This window comes from Cydia splendana, chromosome 12, assembly GCF_910591565.1.
Source record: "Cydia splendana chromosome 12, ilCydSple1.2, whole genome shotgun sequence".
NCBI classification, from domain to species: Eukaryota; Metazoa; Arthropoda; class Insecta; order Lepidoptera; family Tortricidae; genus Cydia; species Cydia splendana.
In genome coordinates this window covers 7,150,162-7,174,013 of record NC_085971.1, presented here as the reverse complement: position 1 = coordinate 7,174,013, position 23,852 = coordinate 7,150,162, and the positions used below count along the sequence as shown (strand labels likewise).

The following is a 23,852-nucleotide window of genomic DNA, read 5'->3' as shown; positions in this document are numbered from 1 at the left end:
AACATTTATTTGACTTATAGCTATTTGTATACATGCAGTCGTTTTTATATTACTTATATAAAACTTCTGCTCAATATAAAAAAGCGCATACTGCCAGAATTATTTAAAATACAAAGTAAATGCTTTTGGTATGTAAAAGTAAACAAGATTACAACGAAATGCAATTTTGCTCGGTAAAATAATATAGGCGTTTTATGCCAGTATCGCATTATTGGTTCATTCATGCCTCTTTTGTTACATTTTATTTAATCCATATTGAAAAGGTTTTTAAGGCAGGCCCCCAACGACGTGGTGGACCAGCATGACCAGCCTATTAAAGAAGGAGGAACTTCCTAATCCGACAACCCTAGACAGAATGTCATGGCGCAGAAAAATTAGGAGTGCCGACCCCACCTAATGTGGGAATGAGCAAAGAAGCAGAAGAGAAGAAAAGGTTTTTAAGGTCTGTTCACACTGTGCTTCTTGTGTTTGAATTCTTGTTTCAAGCGTTATACCCTAAAATCGCGGTAGTTGCGGGGTAGGGTAGGCATTGTGTCTAAAAAAGACACAAGCTAACACGAATATGCACTGATATGGACATATTTATCATAACCTAAAACAATAACAAATTCTACAACTCGATATATGCAAGAGCGAGATGGAACTCATTTGTTATTTCGATATTGAAACGTCTTAATATTTAGTAGACCAGGTCTGAAGTCCGATACTGGCAAATAGTAAAAAAAACAATAAAAAAATCCTCATTGTTGCCTAACATTCAACTACGAAATACCAATTTGAATAAATATTGCCCTATGTACTAATCCAACATTAGCATAAATTATTTAGAGTAATTATAATTAATTCACAGTTATATACAATAATAAAAACACGTACTGAATATTTCGACTAGTAAATTATATCTATAATTAGAATTAATAATATAATTATCTTGAATAATAAACTGGTACTTTTTTATTTTTGCTCCTACTAATAATTTACTTATATATTTAACTAAAATATTATTACATTTAATTGGTACGATATTAAATTACAGGCGTGACTTAACGTTGTACGTCTTTTTATTTTAAAAGCTACAAGCTTTTATTATTCGCATGGCACTAAAATATTACGATTGCATAGACAAAATGCTATGATTTCGCAACATTATCTATATTTGCTACGTCTCCATAAATGTAGTTTCATGTTCAAAAATAATATCCTTCCTCGAATGAAACGCTAAGTTGCTTGCGTCGCCATTGAATTGATGCAAAATCATTTAGAAAATGAACAAGATGAACATGAAGGTACCTACACTGATGTGGACTTAAGCTAGCTGCGGGGTTCCGTTGTAAAATTGAGACAAATTCACAATCATTCAATTATTCGCTAAAATATTATGGCAAAATCTTCAAACGAAATATTTATAAAAATATAAAACGCAATCTTTGGATTTTAATTAATAATTTATGTAACTAACTATGAAGTCATATTTGATCAATTATTATTACACATAATATAATACCTTGGACGTAATTTTATTGTAGAAAAATCACTTAGCAGTAAAATAATATAAAGTATTTACAGTCTTATTCTCTAACCCAACAATTATAGTTATGACATCAAACTATTTTGATGTCATAACTATGCTTATTTCATTGCATTGTTTTCTTAGATTTTCAATTTTACTTGTTTTTCCATACAATGTTAAGGAACGACTACCTACACCGGATCTAGGTGCAATAGCTGTAAGGTCCAATAAGCTTTGCGTATTTCTCATACCTACATTAGGCTGCGTAAACGGCGCGTCATTGATGTGCCATGTGGCTGATTCCTTATGAAAAACCATACGTATATAAATCAAATTAACAAACAGATATTGGAATTCGATTGACTTTTGGTAAAGTTTTGTCACAAAACAAAGCCTGAAAAAATTAAAAGCATGATACGCTTGTACGTTATACTAATATACGAGTACCTACACTATATAAGTATAAAAAACGGATGTACAGACAGCAACAACACTAACGATGTGTCAATAGAACTACGCTTACGTATATAAATATGATAGCAATTCGCATGATAAGCTTAATTTAATAGGAATCTCGTACGATCACCAAGTTTGACCACTTGATTCGAATAATCTCATTTAAAATTATATTTCATATACCCTAGACATCTCTTCGTTGTAAAATCTGCTTTACGTCCGGACCGGAGGGTACACTTTGGCCTGAAAGTACAGGGAACGTCTGGGTCTGAAAGGATAAATGCAGCCTAGTTTTCTCTGAAAGGTTGAGCAAATATTTCGTTAAGCAGCTGCTGGTATTCTTCGGCGTTGTAGAGGTAATCTTCGTCGTCTGGTAGATTGGTTATATTGAACCTGCAAACACAATACATGTTAATAACTAAGTAAGCTTATAGAAATGTTGCTAACTTACAATTCAATTTAATAGTAAAAAAAATGTCGGTAAGTTTTAGATAGTCACTTGGCACTATGTTTAAATGAGTGTTCGAATTAAGACGCAACTTCAAATCTTGCACGTTTCTCAAAATATCGCGTTTGGCAATTTTGTTAAATTTCGTTTTTATAATAGCATCAAAAAAGTGAAGCAAAAATCTTTTATATATATCTCGTATGTGAGATTTTTTAACAAGAGTTCATCGCATGAAAAGCGGTAGATAAATCTGAATCTGGAGTAAGAATACCTAAGTAAGTATATCATGTTTTTTGGTTAATGTTATGTTTTAAGTTATCAACATGTATTGTAATTTACCTTGGCGTTTCTCTTTTATTACGCATGGTTTTGGATGACACTTCTACGCAAAGGACTATGAAGTGGTTATTACACGAGTACCTGAAACAAACAGAAGGAATATAAAATGATACACGGATAGAAAAGAAAATTAGCATGGTAATTGGCATGGCAGGTTTAAAATTTTAGGCAAGATAATTTTAATTCGTTAGGTATAATAATATCGCCGATAGTACGTCCCGGTTTACATAATTAAGTACTCAAAAGTTTTAAGTTTAAGATGTGTAAAATGTACTATGTTTAAACATTTAACAGATTCTTTTCACTTTACAGAATGATGAATATCATAACTGCAACCGTTTTCCTGTTTTGAGTTTTCACTTACCTCTCTTGAGACAACAGCTTATGGGAATACAAAGAGGCAGCTAAGCCGGACCTATGCGGGTCATGGGAGGTCCACTCGTCGCAGAACGCGTCCAACGCTCTTTCGCCGCTCGCGTGTGAGCCGTGCCAGATTATCTTATGAGGCCTGAAAATGTTACAGATAAGTATTATATCAAACAAAGAAACCAGACCGGATTGGACCGGTGTTCCAATTCCAATCCCGTTAGAATCGCATTCGATGGGGTGATTTTTTTTTTCAATTTTAAAATGAAAAATATATAGGTGACTAATTTTTGCTATTGACATCCAACGAGATCCCGGCAACATTCATATATCAGCTATCAATCAGCAATCGAAATCATATAATTTAACAAAGGATTAGATATTTTAGGATCACAATAAAGTGATCAGTTCTGTTTATTTGGAGGATCACCTGAGATCAACGAAGACGTGAATTTAGAATAAATAGTGGGGATATCCCATAACTTTACTGTTTGTGGGATCAATAGAGGCGACGAGTCTGCAGACACAGAAAATCCGCGTAAATTTTAGTTTCTTTACCTAAAATACGGCGTGAAACAATTAATTCTCTATTAGTATTTATTTACCAATGTGGATCTGTCATCAGATTTTTTCCATCGAAGCTGTATATCCTGGAAGCACCGGCCATGATGCCACCGTTTCCGTCAAAGATGCTGGCAAAAGATTTGAAGATGACGTCACCACGGGTGTTCACCACTGGCAGATGGTGGTCAGCGAAGCGGACTGTAGCGTCTAAGTTTGTTGATCTGTTGGTAAATAAAGTAAGTTGTGTGACGTTGGTAAAATACAAATTGGTGTATAAGAGCATTACTGATGTAGCTAAAGACTGAGTTGGACTGAGGCGCGAAGGGTCGCTGAGGGTAGGAAGACACATGGCGCCAGCTTGTGATAACTCTTTGCACCTCTGGGGTGCTAAAGGACAGCAACAACAACAAAAAATATAATTTATGCGTCAGTTAACCTCCATCCGTCTATAAAGACCGGAGCGCATAGCAAGAGATGTGGTTCGCTCGACTCACGGACACGTTCTCGTACCTGCTAGTAAGGAATGCTCTGAAGGTGCCCCTGAGCCCCGCGCGCCGCGCCTGCCTGTAGCACGCGTAGTCTGCTCGACGGACACCGTGCATGTTCCCAGACATTGGATCACTCAAAGCTGCCATCCGGAGCTAAGGGCATCCCGTAAAATTATAATTGATTAATTATATAACGAAATTGTATTCTATACGGGGAAAGGCGAATAATTCAACCAATAATCGCTGTATCAGCATCCCATCAGGTACATCAGATGGACTGGACTATGTGTCGAGTTTAACAGTGACGCTTCATGGACCAGATTAGCTGCCGTCATTGACAAAGGCGCGGGCGCTCGCGTCGCTTGCGCCTTTGATAACAAGAGAGCTAGACAATGATCGAAATAGGTACTTACTCTAGGTCCATCAGGTACGTCAGATGGACTGTGTATCGAGTTTGACAGCGGCACTTCATGGACCAAGCTAGCGGCGGGCATTGGCAGAGGCGCGGGCGTAGCCGTCGCTGGAGCCTGCGGTGACTGCGTTACGAGAGAGCCGAGCTAGAACATAACCAGAAGCGACTAATCACATTTTCTGCAGCTATTAGGCCGCAGGCTGGACGCAAGCGACTGGCGGCGAGGTGAGCGGCAAATCAAGGCCGTTCATACATATTTGGTCGAACACAATGTCTTCAATTGCCGCTCGCCGCGCTGCGCGCCGCTTTACGTCGAGAATTATTTGCTTCAAGTTAATGCATTAAGCATGTTTAAATATTTGAATAGAAAACAATGAGAATGTTTAAATTTTCCTTGTTCTTAACCTTTTGAGAGTTTTGTTTCGTATTGTAAAAATACTTACAAGCACGTACTGCCAACCGGAGTTCACTTTGACGAACAGAGCTTGTTCTTCTGTGACGTATGCCAGAGCACCCACAGGGCTGGCTGATGCTAACTGTATCCAAGAACAAAATATTTTTCACCACACCAGCTCGGAAAGGCTTACTTTTAGTAATTCACATGTGAGGCAAAGTAATCAAATGCAAATTTTGAGTTTTCTTATGTTTGCTGGTAGAATTTACTTTTAAATGATGATTTTGGATGATAAATATTTAATAACATTCATTTGAATATTTTACATTTAATATTTGCTTCGGGTTGGTGTGGTGAAAAATTTTGTGATTCACTCGGGGGCAAATTTTGTTTAACCCTCGTGCTTTGAAACCCTCGCAACGCTCAAGATTCCATTTTTCGAATTCAATTTTGGAATCTTTCGCTTGCTCGGGTATCAATATTAGCAAGAGCGGTTAAACAACAACTTTGCCCCCTTGTAAAACAAATAACTATTATCAGAGTATCCAATGCATAATTATTTCTTTTCTTCAGTTCTTAACCCCTATCCTACACAAAAAGCCAAATCCAAAACATAGTTCCTTTTGCTAGAGCCTCACTTAAGCTTAAAGAAGGGGCGCCAAATACTTATTTAAGGGATAACATTTTTTTGGCGCGTTTCAGCCAAGGATCAGCAGAGATGAGATTTGGGGATCAGTATAACGCTTAAATCATAGATTTATAAGGCATAGATCGAGTGTTCGTACATCCCTAGTGAAGCCATTTCAAGTGCGACGTCACGTCGCACTCGTGTCACCGTATTCGATCGGCCCTGGCAGTACTCAAGGTCACGTCGGTTTGTGTACACCTCCCGTTTAAAAATCAAAAACACAGGAAAAATGTTTGTTTGTGCATTGAATGGGTGTCACAACGCATCATATCATACCAAACAAACAAACAAACCGACTTACATTACATTTCACGCGTAAGTATAGAGTTTTAATGTGATATTTTTACGTAATCGTAACAACAAAAATCCAATGTTTCGCCAGTCGCCATTTCTTATAAATGTTGACAGTGTAGTTAATATTTTTTCCTCAAAATGGGACATGACGTTTACATTCTAAAATGAATACGCTTAATTGAAGTTCCTTGTATAGTTATATAAAAATTACATATTTTTAAATATTTCATTATTTTATTTCAAATTATGTAAGTAGTCATTTTATGCACATTATAAATAAAAAATTGTAAAAATGTATAATTTTTTTTATTTAAACCTTATTTCACAAAGGCGGGAAATGCTAAATTCCTTAAATAAAAATAAAAAGCTTTTGCTATTAAATCTACACACAAATTATTAATAATCAAGTGTTAAGGATGTTGTTAAATCCCCCATTTTGAGGGAAATATCTATATACTCGTACTGGCAACACGTTTTTGTATATGTGTGTGTGTTGCTGAGCGTAAAACACGAGCCTCCCACGCACACATCGATCGTGTTTCGGCTTCACATTTGGCAGGTTAGCCGTATGGGGACTATCTGTCTATGCGTTATTAGTTTAAGGCTTAAATGAAATGGGTTCGGACTTCATTCCGAATAAATTATCATCATTAACTTGTCATATATTATTGAAATCAAAGATTAAGCTGCAAACATTATCTTGAATTATAGCTAGCGATTAATTTGTATTGAATTAATTGGTATATTGGTATGTTATCGATTTAAATCACTAATCTCCTTCCATTTGTTTTTAATTTTCCAATCGCTACTTATCGACCTTTTATCAAACTTCTTAGAGCTTATCAGTTCAATCCACTGTTTATCAACATTTTTTAAGCTGCAACATGTTCCACATTTTTTTAATGCAATAATACCTGCATTTCTTCAACCAGAAACGTACTTTTGACACTGGTAGCTAATACTAATCCATATCCAATTCATAACCTGTTATTATAATCAGAACAAGCCTTCTGAATTTTGTAACAAATGAGAGTGAGGCCGCAATACCAACGTGAGACTTACGGCGCGATTCGGGAAATGAATTAGAGAATCACTAGATATGAAATAGTAAAGATATGTGACGTCCCACGGGTAAAGGTACCTTATGGCGGTTGGCGCTTACGTTATTTGCGGCGATATATGACGTACTTATCTTTACTATTTCATATCTAGTGAATCTCTAATTCATTTCCCGAATCGCGCCGACAATTGAGATATCTCATCTCACTTCTTTGTATTGCTGCGTCCTTGTTGTCGGTTACTTAATTCTGGGTGGTGTAAAAAACCCTTAATGCGTGAAATGTAAAGAAATACACTGGGATCAACTAAGTTATCAAGAATTTTTTTATTAAAAAAATAATTTCATCAGCAGACGGCTGTAAGTTCAAAATTAATTCAACATTATTGTTTAAATGTTTAATGTATTATCCTCTTATTTATAAAACAATGTCAAAATGACGGATAGAGACAAACGTTTATGAATATTATGAATGAATATGTAGTTTTTGAATATGAATATGAATATATATTATATACCCTTAACATTTCTTCTGTAGTATGGAAAACCGCTGCACCGGGCACAGTTTGACCTGCACTGGCCTCTTCTGTCCTTTGACTGCTGGCGCCATACACGGGTTGAGCTATAAAAAACAATAAATAATTCTAATACACACATTTATTTGAATTATAAAGTGCTAGCAGTTAACACGCAGACTTGACAATACTAGCGTTCTAAGTGTTTATATTATTGTATTTTTAAACAGTGAAAGTTTTGTGTGTTATACTCGTACTATGTTTGTATGTTTACGTTGTGTACGTTACTTGAGCAAAAAATAAACATCTATCGCTAGTGCCTCATATTTAGTAGGCGGAGGCAGATCCACTTAAGAGGAAAAAAATACACTTAATGAAAAGGATGTAGCAGGATAGTCTTTGGAAAAATCCTGGCAATAGTTTTGAACAAAAATCTCTGGGGGCATTTTTCAAAGGCTATTCTGCTACACCTCTTGACTTTATTAAGCCAAAGTAATCACAAATATACCCTTTACAGTATACCCGAACAATTTTTACTTCTAGATCACGAAATTTTTAGTTACAATTACGAAATTGAAGTTATCAAAGTAAGTTCAATACCCCGAGCGACCTCTTGAAATTAATGTCACTTAATAATTTCTACTTATTTAACTAATTACTTAGTTCATTAATTACTTACCATCTCTGTGCCGATCTTTCTCCTTGAGGTCTTTCAACTCCCTTAAAGCCTTTAGTTCGTCAAGAGCGCTAGCTTTAACCGCTGAGCAGCATGAATGTTGTCAATAAATTATTAGTAACATAAATATTACTAACTATTGTATGACTTACCCATTACGGAACAATGGTTGAAGCAAAAAGAGGGGTGTTATATGTTTTTCGCCAATGTCTGTCTGTCTGTCTGTGGCATCGTAGCTCTCCACCGGATGGACCGATTTCGATGCATTTTTTATAACGCGAAAGCGGTTTTCACTGCGGTAGCTCTTAGCTATGTTCGATAGAAATCGATCCAGCAGTTTGAAGAGAGCTCTTAAAATAATGTATGACATTTTTGGCATAAAATGGATAAATTTACGATATATGTGGTTGCTATTTATAACCTAATTAGTAGGGCTTGCAAATATTCGAAACTTTCAGGTATTCGAATATTCGACTTTTTCTGACGAGATATTCGAATATTCGAATAATTATTCGAATTTTTATTTATATATACGTTTATAAAAGCAAGTAAGTACCTAAAACGCAAAAATTAGACATTTTCAATATTTCTTGATAAAACTTTTTAATATAAATGCGTCGTTGCGTGAATTAATATAACTTTAACCATCCAAACACGTATGTAAGAGAGAAAACATTTTAGGAGGTAATCACTAATCATTTTCTGATTTAAATTAACTTCTTGTCGTTAAGAAGCCTGTAAAATGGCCTTTAATTCCATTGTATTTTGAATCTTTATTGACTTTATTAGTCTTGGCAAGTTTAGTTTTGATTCCTAATGGTCGGCTGTTATATAATAAGTTATATAATTGGTATTGGAATAAATAAGGGAAAAAGTTGGCTGACTACGGGGTGGATTATTCGTTAGCTAAAGGTGCATGGTTAGATTACCTAGTTCGGTAGGTTTGGTATGATCAAATTTGTGAATTGCGATAAAGGGCAAGGTTTAGACTTCGAATATTCGCTTAAGGTACGCTTTTACTCAATAAACAAAATGACCCTTTATCTTAAAACTTACGTAAAGTTACTTGTACCTAGAAAAAGCATTAGCCGCACCGTAATAAAACATACTTTTTGATTTCGTTTCCTTTGAAATTGAGTTAGGTTCTTAGGTTTAACTGTATTCATGAAGCCTATTGAGAGGAATACAGTAAAAACATTATTTCCTTCGTATTTGGGTACCTACGGTTCCTCATTCACTGTTAATACCCGGCAAAATACACAGAAACTGTAACTATAACGGATGAAAATAGATTTTACCCAGTAATAAAAAATATTCGAATATTCGAAACCTGAGCGGCCGAATATTCGAATATCAAAACAGGTCGAATATTCGACATATTCGAATATTCGAATTGCAAGCCCTACTAATTAGTGTGTAGAATTATTTATAAATCATTGTTTTCTAATATAATCAATAAGGGGCCTCTTAGTCACCTACTTGTGATAATGTTGATACTTCTTAGTTATGTTCATACTTTAATATTATAACTTCATTTTAAAATAAGTAAGTACTATAGTTTAAAGTGTGTAATCATAGGTATTTTGAAACTGTTGAAGAATGCATAAAGTTTTATTTAATTACTCACGTGGACGTCCAAAAAACTTCGTGTTGCCATGGATGGGGTGTTCTTCATAAACGCTCATTCCAGGTTCTCCTTTGGGTCCGATAAGGGAGACGCCAGGCGGCCCCGGCGGTCCCGGAGGGCCCGGAGGCCCGGGAATGTATTGAACTGGGTCAGACCTGGGGCCTGGGGGACCTGGTGGGCCCATGGCGCCTGGAGCGCCGTCATAGCCTCGGTCGCCTTTTTCACCTTTGATCTAAGTATGTAAACAGAAATGTTTCAAATTTTTTACGACAATAGCAGCACCGTACAAGGTACAATCGCCCATATACTGTTAACTGTACATCGGTTGACCTTATGCCTTTGTAATAAGGTCCACCGGTTGTCATGGATATGATCTTTGAAGTGTCAAAAGTCAGATTTCTTCAACGAGACTGTTCTCGTCAAACTCATATGTGACAAGCGATATACGCCTCTGGGTTTATATCATTTTATATTATTTATATATTATAGGACATTCTTACACAGATTGACCAAATCCCACAGTAAGCTCAAGAAGGCTTGTGTTGTGGGTACTCAGACAACGATATATATAATATATAAATACTTAAATACATAGAAAACAACCATGACTCAGGAACAAATATCTGTGTCATCACACAAATAAATGCCCTTACTGGGATTCGAACCCAGGACCATCGGCTTCACAGGCAGGGTCACTACCCACTAGGCCAGACCGGTCGTCGTCGGTCGTGTTTTTACTATGGTTTAAATATTTACATAATCTACTAATAACGGGAGCCTATTTTTAAATTGCCACAGCTAGTGTTGTTTATTACATATATTATTAATATTATCATTTACTCTTAACTTATCTTTTATATTAAATCGCGCGTTGGTCAGTGTTAGGTAATGTTCCGGATTGGGTAGTCGCGTTCTTGAAGTTCATCGGTCTAAGTGTGACTTATAAAAATGTTTACGACGATAATAATTCTTACAATAGTGGTTTTTATTGCTCTATATTTATATGGTACTCGGACATTCAATTATTGGAAAATTCGAGGTGTGAAACATGACAAACCTTATGCATTTGTCGGGAATTGTTATCGTCAATTTATGCAGCAATCTAGTCCAGCTATGACGGCAACAGAAATGTACAAGAAGTATCCTAACGAGAAAGTCGTTGGTTACTACAGAAGCTCAACCCCGGAACTAATTATAAGGGATCCAGAAATTGCTAAAAGGATAGTTAGCACCGACTTCGAGCACTTTTATGCAAGAGGATTACATCCAGATAGAACGGTGACAGAACCGCTTATGAAAAACTTGTTCTTTTTAGATGGAGATTTGTGGCGTTTGCTTCGACAAAGGTTTACGCCAGCGTTTAGCACTGGCAAGTTAAAGGCGATGTTTCCACTTATCACTGAAAGGGCAGAAAAATTACAACAATTAGCTGAAGAGGTCGCTCATTTAGATTCCTACGATATGCGAGAACTAATGGCTAGATACACCACCGATTTCATAGGAGCGTGCGGATTTGGAATTAACATGGATTCGCTGAGTTCAAAAAATTCAGAGTTTCGAAAACTTGGTAAGAGAATATTCCAGAGAACTCCAATAGACGCCCTTAGAGGTGCAAGTAAGTTCATGTTTCCAGAATTATGCAATAACGTACAATTGTTAGCACCTGAAATCGAAGAATCCATGCGTTATTTAGTGTTGTCCGTTTTAAAAGAGAAAAACTATAAACCATCAGGCAGAAACGATTTCATAGATTTATTGCTGGAGCTTAAGGAACAAGGTGATATGGTTGGAGAGTCGGTAGAGAAAAAAAATGAAGACGGCACTCCAATAGTAATTAATATGGCACTTGATATAGACCTTATGGTGGCACAAGTGTTTGTTTTCTTTGGCGCAGGATTTGAGACATCGTCCAGTGCGTCCAGTTATTTATTACATCAATTGGCATTTAATCCTGATTGTCAAGGGAAAGTACAAGAAGAAATTGATAAAGTGCTGCTAAAATACGATGATAAATTAACATACGACGCTGTGAAAGAAATGACCTATTTAGAAATGGCTTTTAATGAGGGCATGAGAATGTATCCTCCTGTAGCATTCATTTATAGGCAGTGCAAATCTCCTAAATATACGATACCAGAGATTGACCTAACAATTGATGAAGGTGTAAAAATAATGATACCAACGCAAGCAATTCATAACGATGAAAAGTATTTCGATGACCCAGAAAAGTTTGACCCTGAAAGATTCAACCCAGAAAATAAACAGAATAGGAAATATATTTACATGCCCTTTGGAGAAGGACCACGGGCGTGTGTTGGTATGTATCAAAATATTAACAAAATTACTTGTGATAACTGTCTTCTAAGCCAGCTAAAAGTTGTAATCTAAATAGCATATATAATATTATGAAATGTTTTATTCAAACATAGGTACTTGCAGTCAAACAGTAACATAAAAATGAAACTAAGGTAAAGTTACTTATACAAATAAAACAATCACACCTTTATCCTGTTATTAAGTTTTTTGGTAAGGACACATTTGTTTATATAATAAAAAAACCTTAATTGTTTTCGTGTTTTCCAAACTTATCGAATGGATAAGCAAAGTTTGTGGCATAATTAATGAGTAATATGAGCGATTTAGAACTTTTCCTACTTTTCAACCTGACTTTTGTGATGAGTTTGCATCTATCGCATATCAATAATGATAAATCTCCGGAGTCAGAATTAAAAAAAAGTAGTTTCATGTGGCGGGAATTTTTAAAATGTAATATTTTCATTCCATTCAGGAGCGCGCCTGGGTCAAATGCAAGCCATGGCTGGTGTAGCAGCAATTCTACACAAGTTCTCAGTAGAGCCCGCGGCCTGCTCTGTGAGAAACCCACCGCCGGAACCCACTGCGATCGTTGCTGAGAGCTTTGTTGGGGGTCTTCCCATCAAATTGAAGAAGCGAAATAAATAATGTATATTCATCAAGTATTATCGGTGATTTTAGCCTATCTTATCAAAATACATCAATTATGTATGAAGTGTAGGTAATCAATCTGGACTATGCGGTTTTAAGACGTTTGAAATGATAAACTCGAGATATTTAATTTTATAATTAAAACAAAAGTACAATTATTCGCGAAAAGATGAGCATACTCGTATTGAATTAACTAAATATGCAAAAAGAATTCATAAGTAGGTACACGTTTTTCTATATAACATTAGTAAGACTATTTTATTTGACCGTATAAAGGTTCGGCTACACTATTGCTAAAATAATTGTTAAGGTTGAAGCACTCTTTTAAGACAAAAATGCAACGCACGAGACACGGGACAGCGGAGCCTACACGCTGCGTCATATTACAATAATTATGTGGTAGGTCCTTTACGAGTTTACGTTACACACATTACTAGTAAGTAATATTTATGTACAACTTACCGATGAAATATCCAGTAGGCTTTCGCCCGGTTCGCCTTTGTCTCCTTTAGGTCCTACTTGGCCAGGTAGTCCAGGTTTTCCAGAAGACCCAGGTCTGCCCTAAAAGAAACAATAATAAATAATATTTTACTACAATATCAATAGATCGCCGGTATTTGATTAGCTTTCAAACTAAATATTTTTATTACTATTTACCTGGCCATCCTAGTAGCAGAAAAGAAAAGTAAATTCTTTAATTTTGTAGGTACACAAATGAATAGTGGAAATGGTGAAAAGTAGACAACGAATAAATGTATACCCATTCGAGCAACAGTCGTTGCCAACCTCTCCGTCCTTAAGGCCCCATGAAGCTTTCTGTTACTCGTCTCGTGGTACAGGAAAAGAGAGAAATGATAATCTACTAACCACCCATCCAGGGAAGCCAGTGTCGCCCTTATCGCCCGGTCTTCCCGGAGGGCCGGGCAATCCTTGTATTCCTTGCAAGCCGCGAGGTCCGTTCGCACCGGGTCTGCCTCTCCTACCTCGAGGACCTGCGTCACCTTTCTCCCCCTAACACGAAAAAGTTTTTATGGAATTTAATGTGGCGATCACTAAACATTACAAGTGTACGTACATATATGTATAATTTAAAAATAAATAAACATTTTTACTTCTATGGGAACGTTGGACTAAGTTACTTTTATTACACATACGAGTTTCTTCAAGTTTTGTCTTTGGTATTGGTAGAGCAGCTGTAGGTACATTCACACATACATCAGTAAACGTCATCAAAACAACTTGTTTGTGTAGACAGTTATTAGAATCGACATTCTCGATTCTAATAACTGTCTACACAAACTGGTTGTATCAGAATAAATTCAACCATATAGAGAAGTTACCTACCACAATCGGATTTTTGTTTCGAATTTGCAAAATGGGGCACGAAACCTGTCACGTCACGAATAAACTAAACAGGTTTTTTTTGTTAAAAAAATTTGTACATATGGTCAGTAACCTAACTTATTTAGGTAGGTACTGTTTAAAAAAAATATCTGAGTTATTTTAAAATATAAAAATGAAGAGCTAACCTTGACAGTAATTATGTCCGATCCAGAAGATGTGATGCTGATAGGTCCAGGTGGCCCGCGCTCCCCCCTCTCTCCCTTAAGTCCCGGCGCTCCCGGAGATCCCATTACGCCTGGCAAACCCGATGGTCCTATGTCCCCGCGTTCTCCGGGTTTCCCATCCTTTCCTGGGAAGCCAGCGGTTCCATCATTGCCTTGACTGCCCTTTTCGCCCTAAATAAAATTTTATAATATTAGAAAGTCGACAAGTCAATGCAACTTAAATAACGGCCCGATTCGAACTTTAAGATACGTCAATTAATAGATTCAGAAACGATATGGATTAGATATTGTAACAGTACGAATGACCTCTGTCATCGTTTGTTAAAATTACGGGCAATTAATTACATATAGGGTAGCTTTTGGATGGATTAAATTAGTTGGGAAAACAAAATACTCATAAAGTTGTTCTCTGATTTTATTAACTAATGAATTGGAAGCATAATTGTATACATAAGAGGCTTTAGATTGATGAGGATACCTTTCAGTTATTTTATATGTAATATAGCAAGCAAAGGCAGATATTTACTTTAAGTAGCGAGCATTTACCATATTAAAAATAAAATGAACAAAGAAAAGTTTGAATGTTGAAATTTGTGGTTAAAAAGAAGTTATTGTCATTAAATATTGTTGTAAGAAATAAGATCATATGCCTAAGGAATAGTTTTAGCCATAATTAACAATGGAAACATAGGAAAACTTAAAGAAAAGCTTGTAAATAGTTGGCTAGGTGAAAATTGTATACTACAAAGGCAAACAGAAAAACTAATAAAAATTCTTGATATAAATGTTAATTAATGCTATAGAACAATAGAATATTTGTTAAAAGTTAGTTTTAGTCATATTTTATAGAGAAAATAATGGTAAATTTGGAAGAAATATATAAATAAGAATGTTCGGTTATTTTGTTCATAATTGTAAAAGTAAGGAAATATGACTATAGCAGACTATTGCAATATATTAATTAAGTATAATTACATCAGATTTCGTATTGAAATTCATCTAAAAAGCAAGTATTTAGTTTAAAATACTGAAAAATAATTTTCCAAAGGAAAAATTTCATAATTGAAATTCAAAGGAAAATGAACCTTAATCTCAACAAAATAAGGTTCTAATTTGCTTTCACTCTAGTATCGAAAATTCGAATTAAGATCGGTAGAAAAAGACAAGTATATGAAAATGAGACAGAGGGGACGAAATGGACGAAATGAACGAAATGGACGAAATGGACGGCGAGTACCATTATCTGAGAGTATAAAAGGAAGAGCATCACCAGAGGAGAGGCATTCAGTCTACAGCAGCGGTCCAGGGAAGAACTCCTAAGAAGAAAGAAGAGGAAGCAGTCAAAGAGCCACGGAGCAGCCAAAGGAGCAGTTGAAGAAGCCGGGAATACCAGCGGAGCCCGAGGACATCTGTGGAGTCAAGATCGCCAGCGGAGCCCTACGGAGCCCTACAGCGGAGTCAAGGACGCCAGCGAAGCCCTACGGAGCTCTACAGCGGGGTCAAGATCGCCAGCGAAGCCCTAAGGAGCCCTACAGCGGGTAGACTTCGCCCAGCGGGCAGTCGCCTCACCGCTCCGGGTAACGAAGCCCTACGGAGGAGCTTCGGACAGCGGAGTCAGCGGGTAGACTTCGCCCAGCGGGCAGTCGCCTCACCGCTCCGGGCAACGAAGCTTCAGTAGCAGAGCGACGGCTACTAGATCCGGAGCTTCGAATTCCAGTTTAGCCTCGAGAACTTCTGTGAGTGTTTAAATATTTTTCATATTAATTTACTTAGATATTTCTACTACAACTAAATAAATAAAAGTTGAATAAAAGTAATAAATTCTGTGGAACTTTTCTGGTTAAAATGGGAATCAAATAGCAGATTTGTAGCAGTATCAAAGTATTTTTCTGGCTTAGCGAAAGTGATAAAGTATGATTGATTGAAAAGGATCAGTAAGTTAAGAATAATTGACAGTATGAATGCATGAGCAATATTTAGAATGCCCAAGCTTTCCTTTTGAGAATAAAAGCATAAGCAAATTGAATTTATACAAGTATAACTAAGTTTCAAAGAAATTTAAGAATGGATTTAGTGAGAATAAATTGTTTTTACTCAAGCAAATTTGAGTACTAAAATTGAATAAAATTGGACTAAAGCCTTATTTAACATGAAGGTTTCCAACTGGTGTGAAATAATGCACTAGAACTCTATTCAATTTCCAAATTACAGTGCATCAGATAAGCAGAGCAAGTCTGAAAGATTACTGTTGGAAATCCCATTTGTAATCTGTGCATTATACTGTAATGAGAGATTTTGGAGTTTGAATGGAATAATTTATATTATTTATTTAATTTTATTTGGCTTTATTCTGGTTTAGGTTTGCTAGATAGATAGAATATTTAGAAGCAAGTAAAAATATAGTTTGGGAGTTCCATATCAGAATACTACTGCTTAGGTAATTTACAGGGGCTGTGACAACATGGAACCTTCGCCCCTACAAGACTTCAATTTAAATGATTCTTTTTATATTCAAATTAAGTAGAGACACATAGCTTGCAATTTTTATGTACAATAGCTTTGAATTTGTTCATGAGTTTAAAATTTTTATGAGCTTTAGATTTTCGTCTAATCACGTTGATAGGCATACTGGAGAGTTTTCTGGTGGTCTCTTTCTCCCAGTCAAGTAGGTTCCGAAACCACAGTAAAGGCTTTTAGGATAAGGTTAAGCAGGTAACATCATAGGGCTAAAATTAAACAAACTAAAACAAAACTCCTCAACCAAAATATCTAAAATCAAATTTTAGTTAATAAATGTCTTAAACCTTATTCTGTTGTTTGCTTTAATAATGCACCTCTCTCTCTCTAAAGTACTTGAGTTACTATTTATCGCAATGTAGGTTCCTACCACTTGATCACAAGCCTGGCCGATTTAGTTTGTAAGATAAGCCACACACGCATGAAACTCTGGACCTTCTGGGAATTTTTATGGTAAGTAATTGGTAAAGTTTTAGGTTAACTTTCAAATGATTTAATTGGTGACGATGGGGTAATCATTAGAATATTGGGCCGTCATCGTTTAGTTAGAGGAATTGTAAGGGGGGATCGCTTCATTTGGTGCCGTTGACCATGGGATAAGGGGCTTTTTCGGTGTTATGTTTAGGTTAACTGTTTAGTATTATTGGGGCTTTGGTTTTATGCTGTGTGGCTTCATTTGTTGTTCGTGTTAATGGAGAGAGAGTGAGGGGTGTGTTGTTGAAGCTATTGGGAAAGAGTTGAGTTAAACTTGACTATTTTTACTCACCTGTTGATGACTTTGTCTAAAACATTCACATAATTAACTTTTCTTCATTTTCCACTTTTACACAGAACACTTAACTAGCACTGCATTTCCATTTAGTCTTTATAAATACCTTCACTCATGATTTGTACGATATGGTTTGGTTGAAGAGTTTATTTACTGTTAAAATAAACAAAAACAACATTGCAATTATTGGTAGCGGATTGCCGGTAAAACTTTTGACAATGACAACTGATTTTAAGGTTAAAGTTCGTTCATGTTTAATTACTGTTATTCCTTGCAATTGAAAATATGAGCATTTTCAGTTTAAATAACTTAAAGGAATTAATAACTCTTTGTTTAAAGCGTTATTCATTTATTTAGGTGCATTTATTATATGCGTTTTACATTCAAGCGGCAATTTTGAAAAAGAAAATCACAATTTCGGAACTTGTTTTACAATACGGTCTAGCGAGCTGGCATTTGCCTTGAATTTGCTCCAATTTATAAGGGTTTGCATCATAAACATGACTTGTGCAATGATATTTCACGCCAGAGCAAGTGTTGCCTTCAGCAGTTCATGTATATTTTTTAATGTGTACTGTAAGCTCTGCCATTTTGTGGGCTACATTGGGCCTTCAAACTTCACAATTTACTTATCTTTTGTACTTATGAGGTTGCTTTTGTGCTGCCTCTGCAGTTCACGTATGTTGTCTTGTATGATGTTGATTCAGCCATTTTATGGGTTACATTGGACGTTCAAATCTTACATTTATCAACAATTCGCACCAAGGAGCAGGGGCTTGTGCTGCCCTCTATGCTTCATGCATGATACTATGCCTAAACATTGCTACAGAATCATTTTTTAGGACAGTCTTATCAAAATATGTTTAGTCGTATTTAGGATATTCATGAGCAAGTTTGTAGGCGGTTAGAGATATTGGGGACCACATTTCAAACTGGATGCTGATAATTATGTGAACCAGCTGTTACATTATAAGAGCAGAAATTAGTAATTGTTTTCAGTTATTGCATTGGGTTATTGAAGGATGGTTTTACTTGACTGGAGTTGAGGCTGGCGCACAAAATTATAATTCAACGGCGTTGAAATAAAGTAGACATTATTATTTTATTGATAACATAATAAAGGTTCATAAAGATGAAGGGATTTGCTTGATATGGTATGCTGGGGTCTTCTGGGCGGCTAGTAGATCAATGAAACAGGTCACTTTGATCTGATTACACCGCGAAACAGGAGAATAGTCGATTCAGGCTTTCTGAAAATAGGAAAATAAATAAATTATTGCTTATAGCTTGAATTAGTTGATTTCACCATCAGTTCTGATGTCTCTATTGTAAGCCTTAGCATTTTCAAATGTATTAATCATATTAAGGGGGAAATATCGTAAGTAAATTACTGCCACTTCATGGCACATACATAACTTGGGGGAAATAAATTACTAGCTCAAATTTAGACACTAGATAAAATGTAAAGAATGTATGTATGCGTGTTAGGTTCAGTTAGATTTAATAACAATATGAAATTATAAAAACATTGATAGAGCATACGGTCATACTTACTTATTTTATCTACCCACATAACTTATATTTATATCAATACCTTTTGGGTTACATCATGGTAGGGCTCTGGGTCGTTATAGTGGCTTTTCGTTGGTTTGCGTGTTGCTGTAAACTATGTTCTATGATATTTCTGACCTCAAGCCATTGTAGCCGTATTTTTCATGGTTTTCCATATCAAGTCGTTTTCAGTGGGCGTGTGACACTGCGGTCTGTGTTCAGTGGATTATAGCAATAATAAACTATAGTATTATTTGCTTTTTGCTCTTGTAGGCTCACCATCCCGTCGTTGTTAGGTATCAGTTAGCATACATACCTCAATTCAATGACGTGAATGTGAATTTATGTCGTACTAGGACCCTAGTAAGTTTCTATGTTTTATAGACAAAAGGTAATAAGCTATGATGGATTTGTTGAGAGAACATTTAGCGCATTAAGTGTCTACAGTTACAGCTCTCAGGTTAGCTTGATAGAGCAAGCGCAGCCTACATACATGTCCTATTGTAGGTATTTGTTTTCATTCAAATTAGGTACATCTTTTCTAGTTTATGCTTCTGACATTCTGCTGCAGCTGTTCTTTGTATTGATTAATGCAGGACCATTGTATACACTTCATGATATGGGACTACACATTTGAGTTTCGTTTATACAATAGAGGGCGTTATTGGCACGGCAGTGTGGCGTGGCACCAGACGCGTTGTTGGTTCGATGATGTTTACACAGGAGGAGAGGTACTATTGGCATGACGACGTGGAGCGGCTGCAGAGACGTTGTAGGTTTGTAGTTGTTATCGATGCAGGAGAGATGTTGTTGACACGAGGGAAGAGCGCGTTCTTGGCTCGACAACGAGGCGCGGCAGCGGAAATATTGTTGATTTGATGACGTTGGCTTGATTATAGAGGGCGCTGTTGACTCGTTGTTATCGGCGCAGATCAGGGACTCCGAAATGGCTATTTTCAGATTGGAAGCCTGAAGAGCCGGCAGTTGATTCCATTACCAGCTTTTGTTGGTCTGAAATTATATAGTTAACTATGTGATTAAAGGTGTATTAAATAGGTCTGTGGACCAAGGGTTGGTTTAGACGAGCTCTGCATAAGAATTCCTGACTTAATTCAATTTTCAGTATAACTGAACAGGGTAGCGAAAATTGATGTGATGAACAGTACACAGTAGATGGTTAACAGAGTTCATTTTGCTTTATTTAAATACCAAATGGACATTTTGTGCTTGGTCTGCTGTTTTTAGAGAATAGATCTGGCATAGGCTTATCATTTATTATTGTCACAAACTATTTATTTTTAATCCTTTAAATTAGTTTTCAAAGTAGCCTTTTTATGTAACATTTATTATTGTGGGATTTATTTAATGTTTATTTGTAAGTAAGTAATGTTTATGTACCTGGTGTTGAGTTGATTGTTGATACAAAATAGGCGGGATATAGTCACAAGTTCATTCTGGAGACCTGAAAATATTAATATACATTTGTTAAAGGGTGGACCAAAAATATTAGGATAGTTCAGTGAGATTCACAATTAGGAGGGTTTAATTCATAATTTTAGTACAGTATTTTTACAAATAAAAGCGAATTTGATGCATTCACTGCCCGATGCACATGAGCGTCCACCGCCGTTGTGCAGGCTGTTCCTAGGCGTCCTACGTCTTCTGGCGTTGGTTGCGTTTGACTTGTTTAGGATCATCACAGTTGTAAAATTATTATGCTTGGTGACATCATCATAATCACCATCCTGTCCTAACGATTTTGGTTTCAATGGCTAAATATTCACTGGCTAGTGAGAGCGACGATTGAGAGTTCTCAGTTGGTTGATGTAGTCTATTTTTGCGGAGAATGTACGCGAAAGTAGACTGCATCAACATCAGAGTGTTTAAGCTTGCCACTTTGCAACTTAGGTGTATTCAGTGCATGAATCATTAAGATTCTACTGGATTAGGGAACGTTTGTTTAGTGAAGGGCATTAAGTATTCTGTACTTACTTGGTTTATGTACAATTCTTCACTGGAAGTAATATGCCGGGGGAGGGGCTCGGCCTGGATGCACATTTCACTCATTTCTGTTTAAAGTTTCTCACTGTTTGTTTCCATTTTGTTTGTATTGATGTATAATCTAGAAATCAAAATAGAATTGTAAAATATAGATTGTGAGAAACGAATGGTTATTGATTCGGAACAGGAGTGTCGGAGAGACTTTGAATTGTTATAAAATAGAGTTAGTACATTAAGGGGAATTCATTTATGAGGATAAATTGTTAATATACCTTAACTTAGTTTTAATAATGATCTTAAACAAACTACGATACGTACCTTGGTACCGGTTGCTTTCACATCATGTTTTACTGATTTTGTAGACATCTTTACTTCTTAAACTGCATTTTGCAATAATTATCATAGTAAAATGTTAATTTCGTCCATAGTTCACAGCAAAAATCCCTGTTGTAAACTTATGTGAATGATATTTGAATCCGGCATCGAAATCAAAAACGTCCATTGTTAGTCCAATTAACTTAAATAACATGATTTTATATGCGTATTCGTACGGCATTATTTAAAACAAAACAATATTTAAGATACTCACTTGTTTCTTTAATTAAAACACGTTAAACGATTCATTTATTTCATCGGAAAAGTATTTTATTTCACGTCTGCAGCGTTTGACATTCGTATTAGTGGACTTAATTTACTAGCGGTAAATACATAGATCAAAAATAGATTCGTTAGTCACATCTCTTTCTTTACTATATTAAGAGAAAGTGACACATTGCAATCAATACAATGTCAATCTGACGCATAAACATTGACCAGAATAGTATGTGACGCGTGTCACAGATAACAAAATACAAACAAAATGGCGTTGAAATGTTCGCGTTTCGTTATGTTGGCAGTTCGCGTTTGCGTTTTGTTTCTTATGTTGGCAATACGTTTTCTGTACTAAATTAAATTGGAAAGTGCGGTGCGGTGGTCTGTTATGGTGTGGTGGTGGTGTATTATTGTTGAAGTGAAAAGTGCTTAGTGTCAGAAAGAGATGAAGATAAAAAAATAAAAAAAAGAAAGAAGATATTATATAGCTGAGCGCGGAAGAAAAATAATATTAATTAAAGGATTTATCGCGGAACGAAACCTATAAAGAAAAAAATTGTATTTATGAATAAAGAATTACCACTGCCATTATTGTGTATGAAAGAAAGAGAGGGGAATAGAGGGCGGAAAAAAAAGAGAGAAATGTTTTTTGGAATATTATTGGAAACAATAATTAGATATGAAACAAAGATCGTAGATTGTAGAGAAGACAGATCGTAGGAGTGGTTATTTATAATGGGTTTGGCGTCTGTACAAGATTTCGAAGTGTGAAATAAACTAATAAGTGTCAGTATAGTGAAAATTATTTGTTTATGAGTAAAGTGTGTGTGTTTGTGTTTGTTTCTATTTAGTGTAAAATATTAAGTTATGTTTGGAATTATGCATATTAGAGAAAAAAAATATTATCAAGATTTTTACGCCGTAACGTCTATAGAGGCCTTTAAGATCGTAGACAAATGGAAACCCGAATGAAGCTCAAGCCAACCAATGACGAGACATGATGGTCTATACTCTATGAAAGTCCCGAAGGCCAAACATTAAATGGTATAAAATTAATTTATGTGAGAAGAAATGAGATGATAATTTGGATTTTTTTATGAGCATTGCGTAATAACGAATAGATGAGAGCAAAATGAAGAAGCGTTATACTATCAAGAGAAGAGCAGTGACTTTGGAAATATCTTACTACAAGGTCTGTAAGTAATGAATCTTCATCCAGATATTCGAAATCTAAAATGACGGCTCCATTATCGAATCTATGTTATCAACTTATCACTGTTTTCAGAAGTGAGTCGAGCGAGCGAAGCGCGTGTACTGCGACAGGACTGGCGAAGCGCCAGGACCGATCTTTTGTAATAATGGAACGGCTTTCCATTAGAACAATCTGACCGGACTAGAAATTGAAATAAAGAAGAAATTATGTATCTCGGGAGTTTCATAGGCCAGAGCTCCAGGAGGAAGGACCTCTGCAACAGGGCAGGGCATCGAGGATTCCAACTATATTTATATTGATAACGGGGGGCTCATCTACTTCCCCTTCAGAGTTATCAGGACTTGTTGGTGTGCGCGTCTGCAACGTTGTTTTTTTTTCTTATACTTAAGTGGATATCTAGTTTTGTAGGTTAATTTAGTGTTTCTAGTTTTGTAGGATAATCTAGATTAAGTTGTACTTATAGTTTAAATTACTGATAATTTATTTTATTTTTTAGTTTTAAGTTTAATTATTGTATAAATTATGTTGTTGTTGTTTGGAATGAATGTTTAGTTGTGATCATTATGTAACTCAAGAAGCAGAGCATCTCTTACAGGCTCCTAGAAAACAATAAAAGGAATTATTGTAAATGAAAAATAGTTAAAGGAAATTGTAATATTAAATGCAAGAAAATATATATAGTTTAGAAATAAAAAACTAGAAAATAGAGGAGGAAATATTTACAGCGTCGTCGTTCGCAAGCTCTAAGGCCATCTGGGGGGCCTCAGGGGCTTGAACCTCTGGAGGTATTTTGTCGTGGGGAATGAGTTCCAAGGCCACCACGGGGGGGTTAGGTTCAGCGGGG

The 23,852-nt window shown here is 36.0% G+C and overlaps 2 protein-coding genes and 1 long non-coding RNA gene across 3 annotated transcripts in view; 2 read left to right on the top strand and 1 right to left on the bottom strand.

Annotated features, from left to right (window-relative positions):
* Positions 1-23,852, top strand: part of LOC134795393 (uncharacterized) — a 548,375-nt gene that overhangs the window by 310,684 nt on the left and 213,839 nt on the right. The gene's annotated exons all lie outside the window — the stretch shown is intronic.
* The window catches only part of LOC134795386 (collagen alpha-1(IX) chain-like), a 215,548-nt gene continuing 193,340 nt past the window's right edge, over positions 1,645-23,852 (bottom strand). Inside the window, exons 16-28 of the mRNA XM_063767220.1 lie at positions 14,328-14,537; positions 13,666-13,809; positions 13,261-13,359; positions 9,835-10,066; positions 8,211-8,291; positions 7,535-7,638; positions 5,027-5,119; positions 4,585-4,728; positions 4,194-4,324; positions 3,725-3,904; positions 3,118-3,261; positions 2,754-2,834; positions 1,645-2,359 (exon numbers count right to left, since the gene is read on the bottom strand). Of these exons, the coding sequence (XP_063623290.1) occupies positions 2,254-2,359; positions 2,754-2,834; positions 3,118-3,261; positions 3,725-3,904; positions 4,194-4,324; positions 4,585-4,728; positions 5,027-5,119; positions 7,535-7,638; positions 8,211-8,291; positions 9,835-10,066; positions 13,261-13,359; positions 13,666-13,809; positions 14,328-14,537 (1,749 nt within the window). The 3' untranslated portion in view covers positions 1,645-2,253. The remainder of the gene's footprint in view (positions 2,360-2,753; positions 2,835-3,117; positions 3,262-3,724; positions 3,905-4,193; positions 4,325-4,584; positions 4,729-5,026; positions 5,120-7,534; positions 7,639-8,210; positions 8,292-9,834; positions 10,067-13,260; positions 13,360-13,665; positions 13,810-14,327; positions 14,538-23,852) is intronic.
* Positions 10,766-12,832, top strand: LOC134795375 (cytochrome P450 6B7-like). Its single transcript, XM_063767208.1, has 2 exons — positions 10,766-12,151; positions 12,623-12,832. Exons 1-2 carry the CDS (start codon positions 10,783-10,785, stop codon positions 12,793-12,795), a joined length of 1,542 nt encoding a protein of 513 aa, XP_063623278.1. The 5' UTR covers positions 10,766-10,782; the 3' UTR covers positions 12,796-12,832.

Excerpts from the sequence above, each read along its gene's own strand:
- LOC134795375 (XM_063767208.1), top strand. The coding sequence starts at position 10,783 with ATGTTTACGACGATAATAATTCTTACAATAGTGGTTTTTATTGCTCTA. Across the intron at positions 12,152-12,622 it reads AGGACCACGGGCGTGTGTTG|GAGCGCGCCTGGGTCAAATG; the intron begins GTATGTATCAAA and ends CATTCCATTCAG.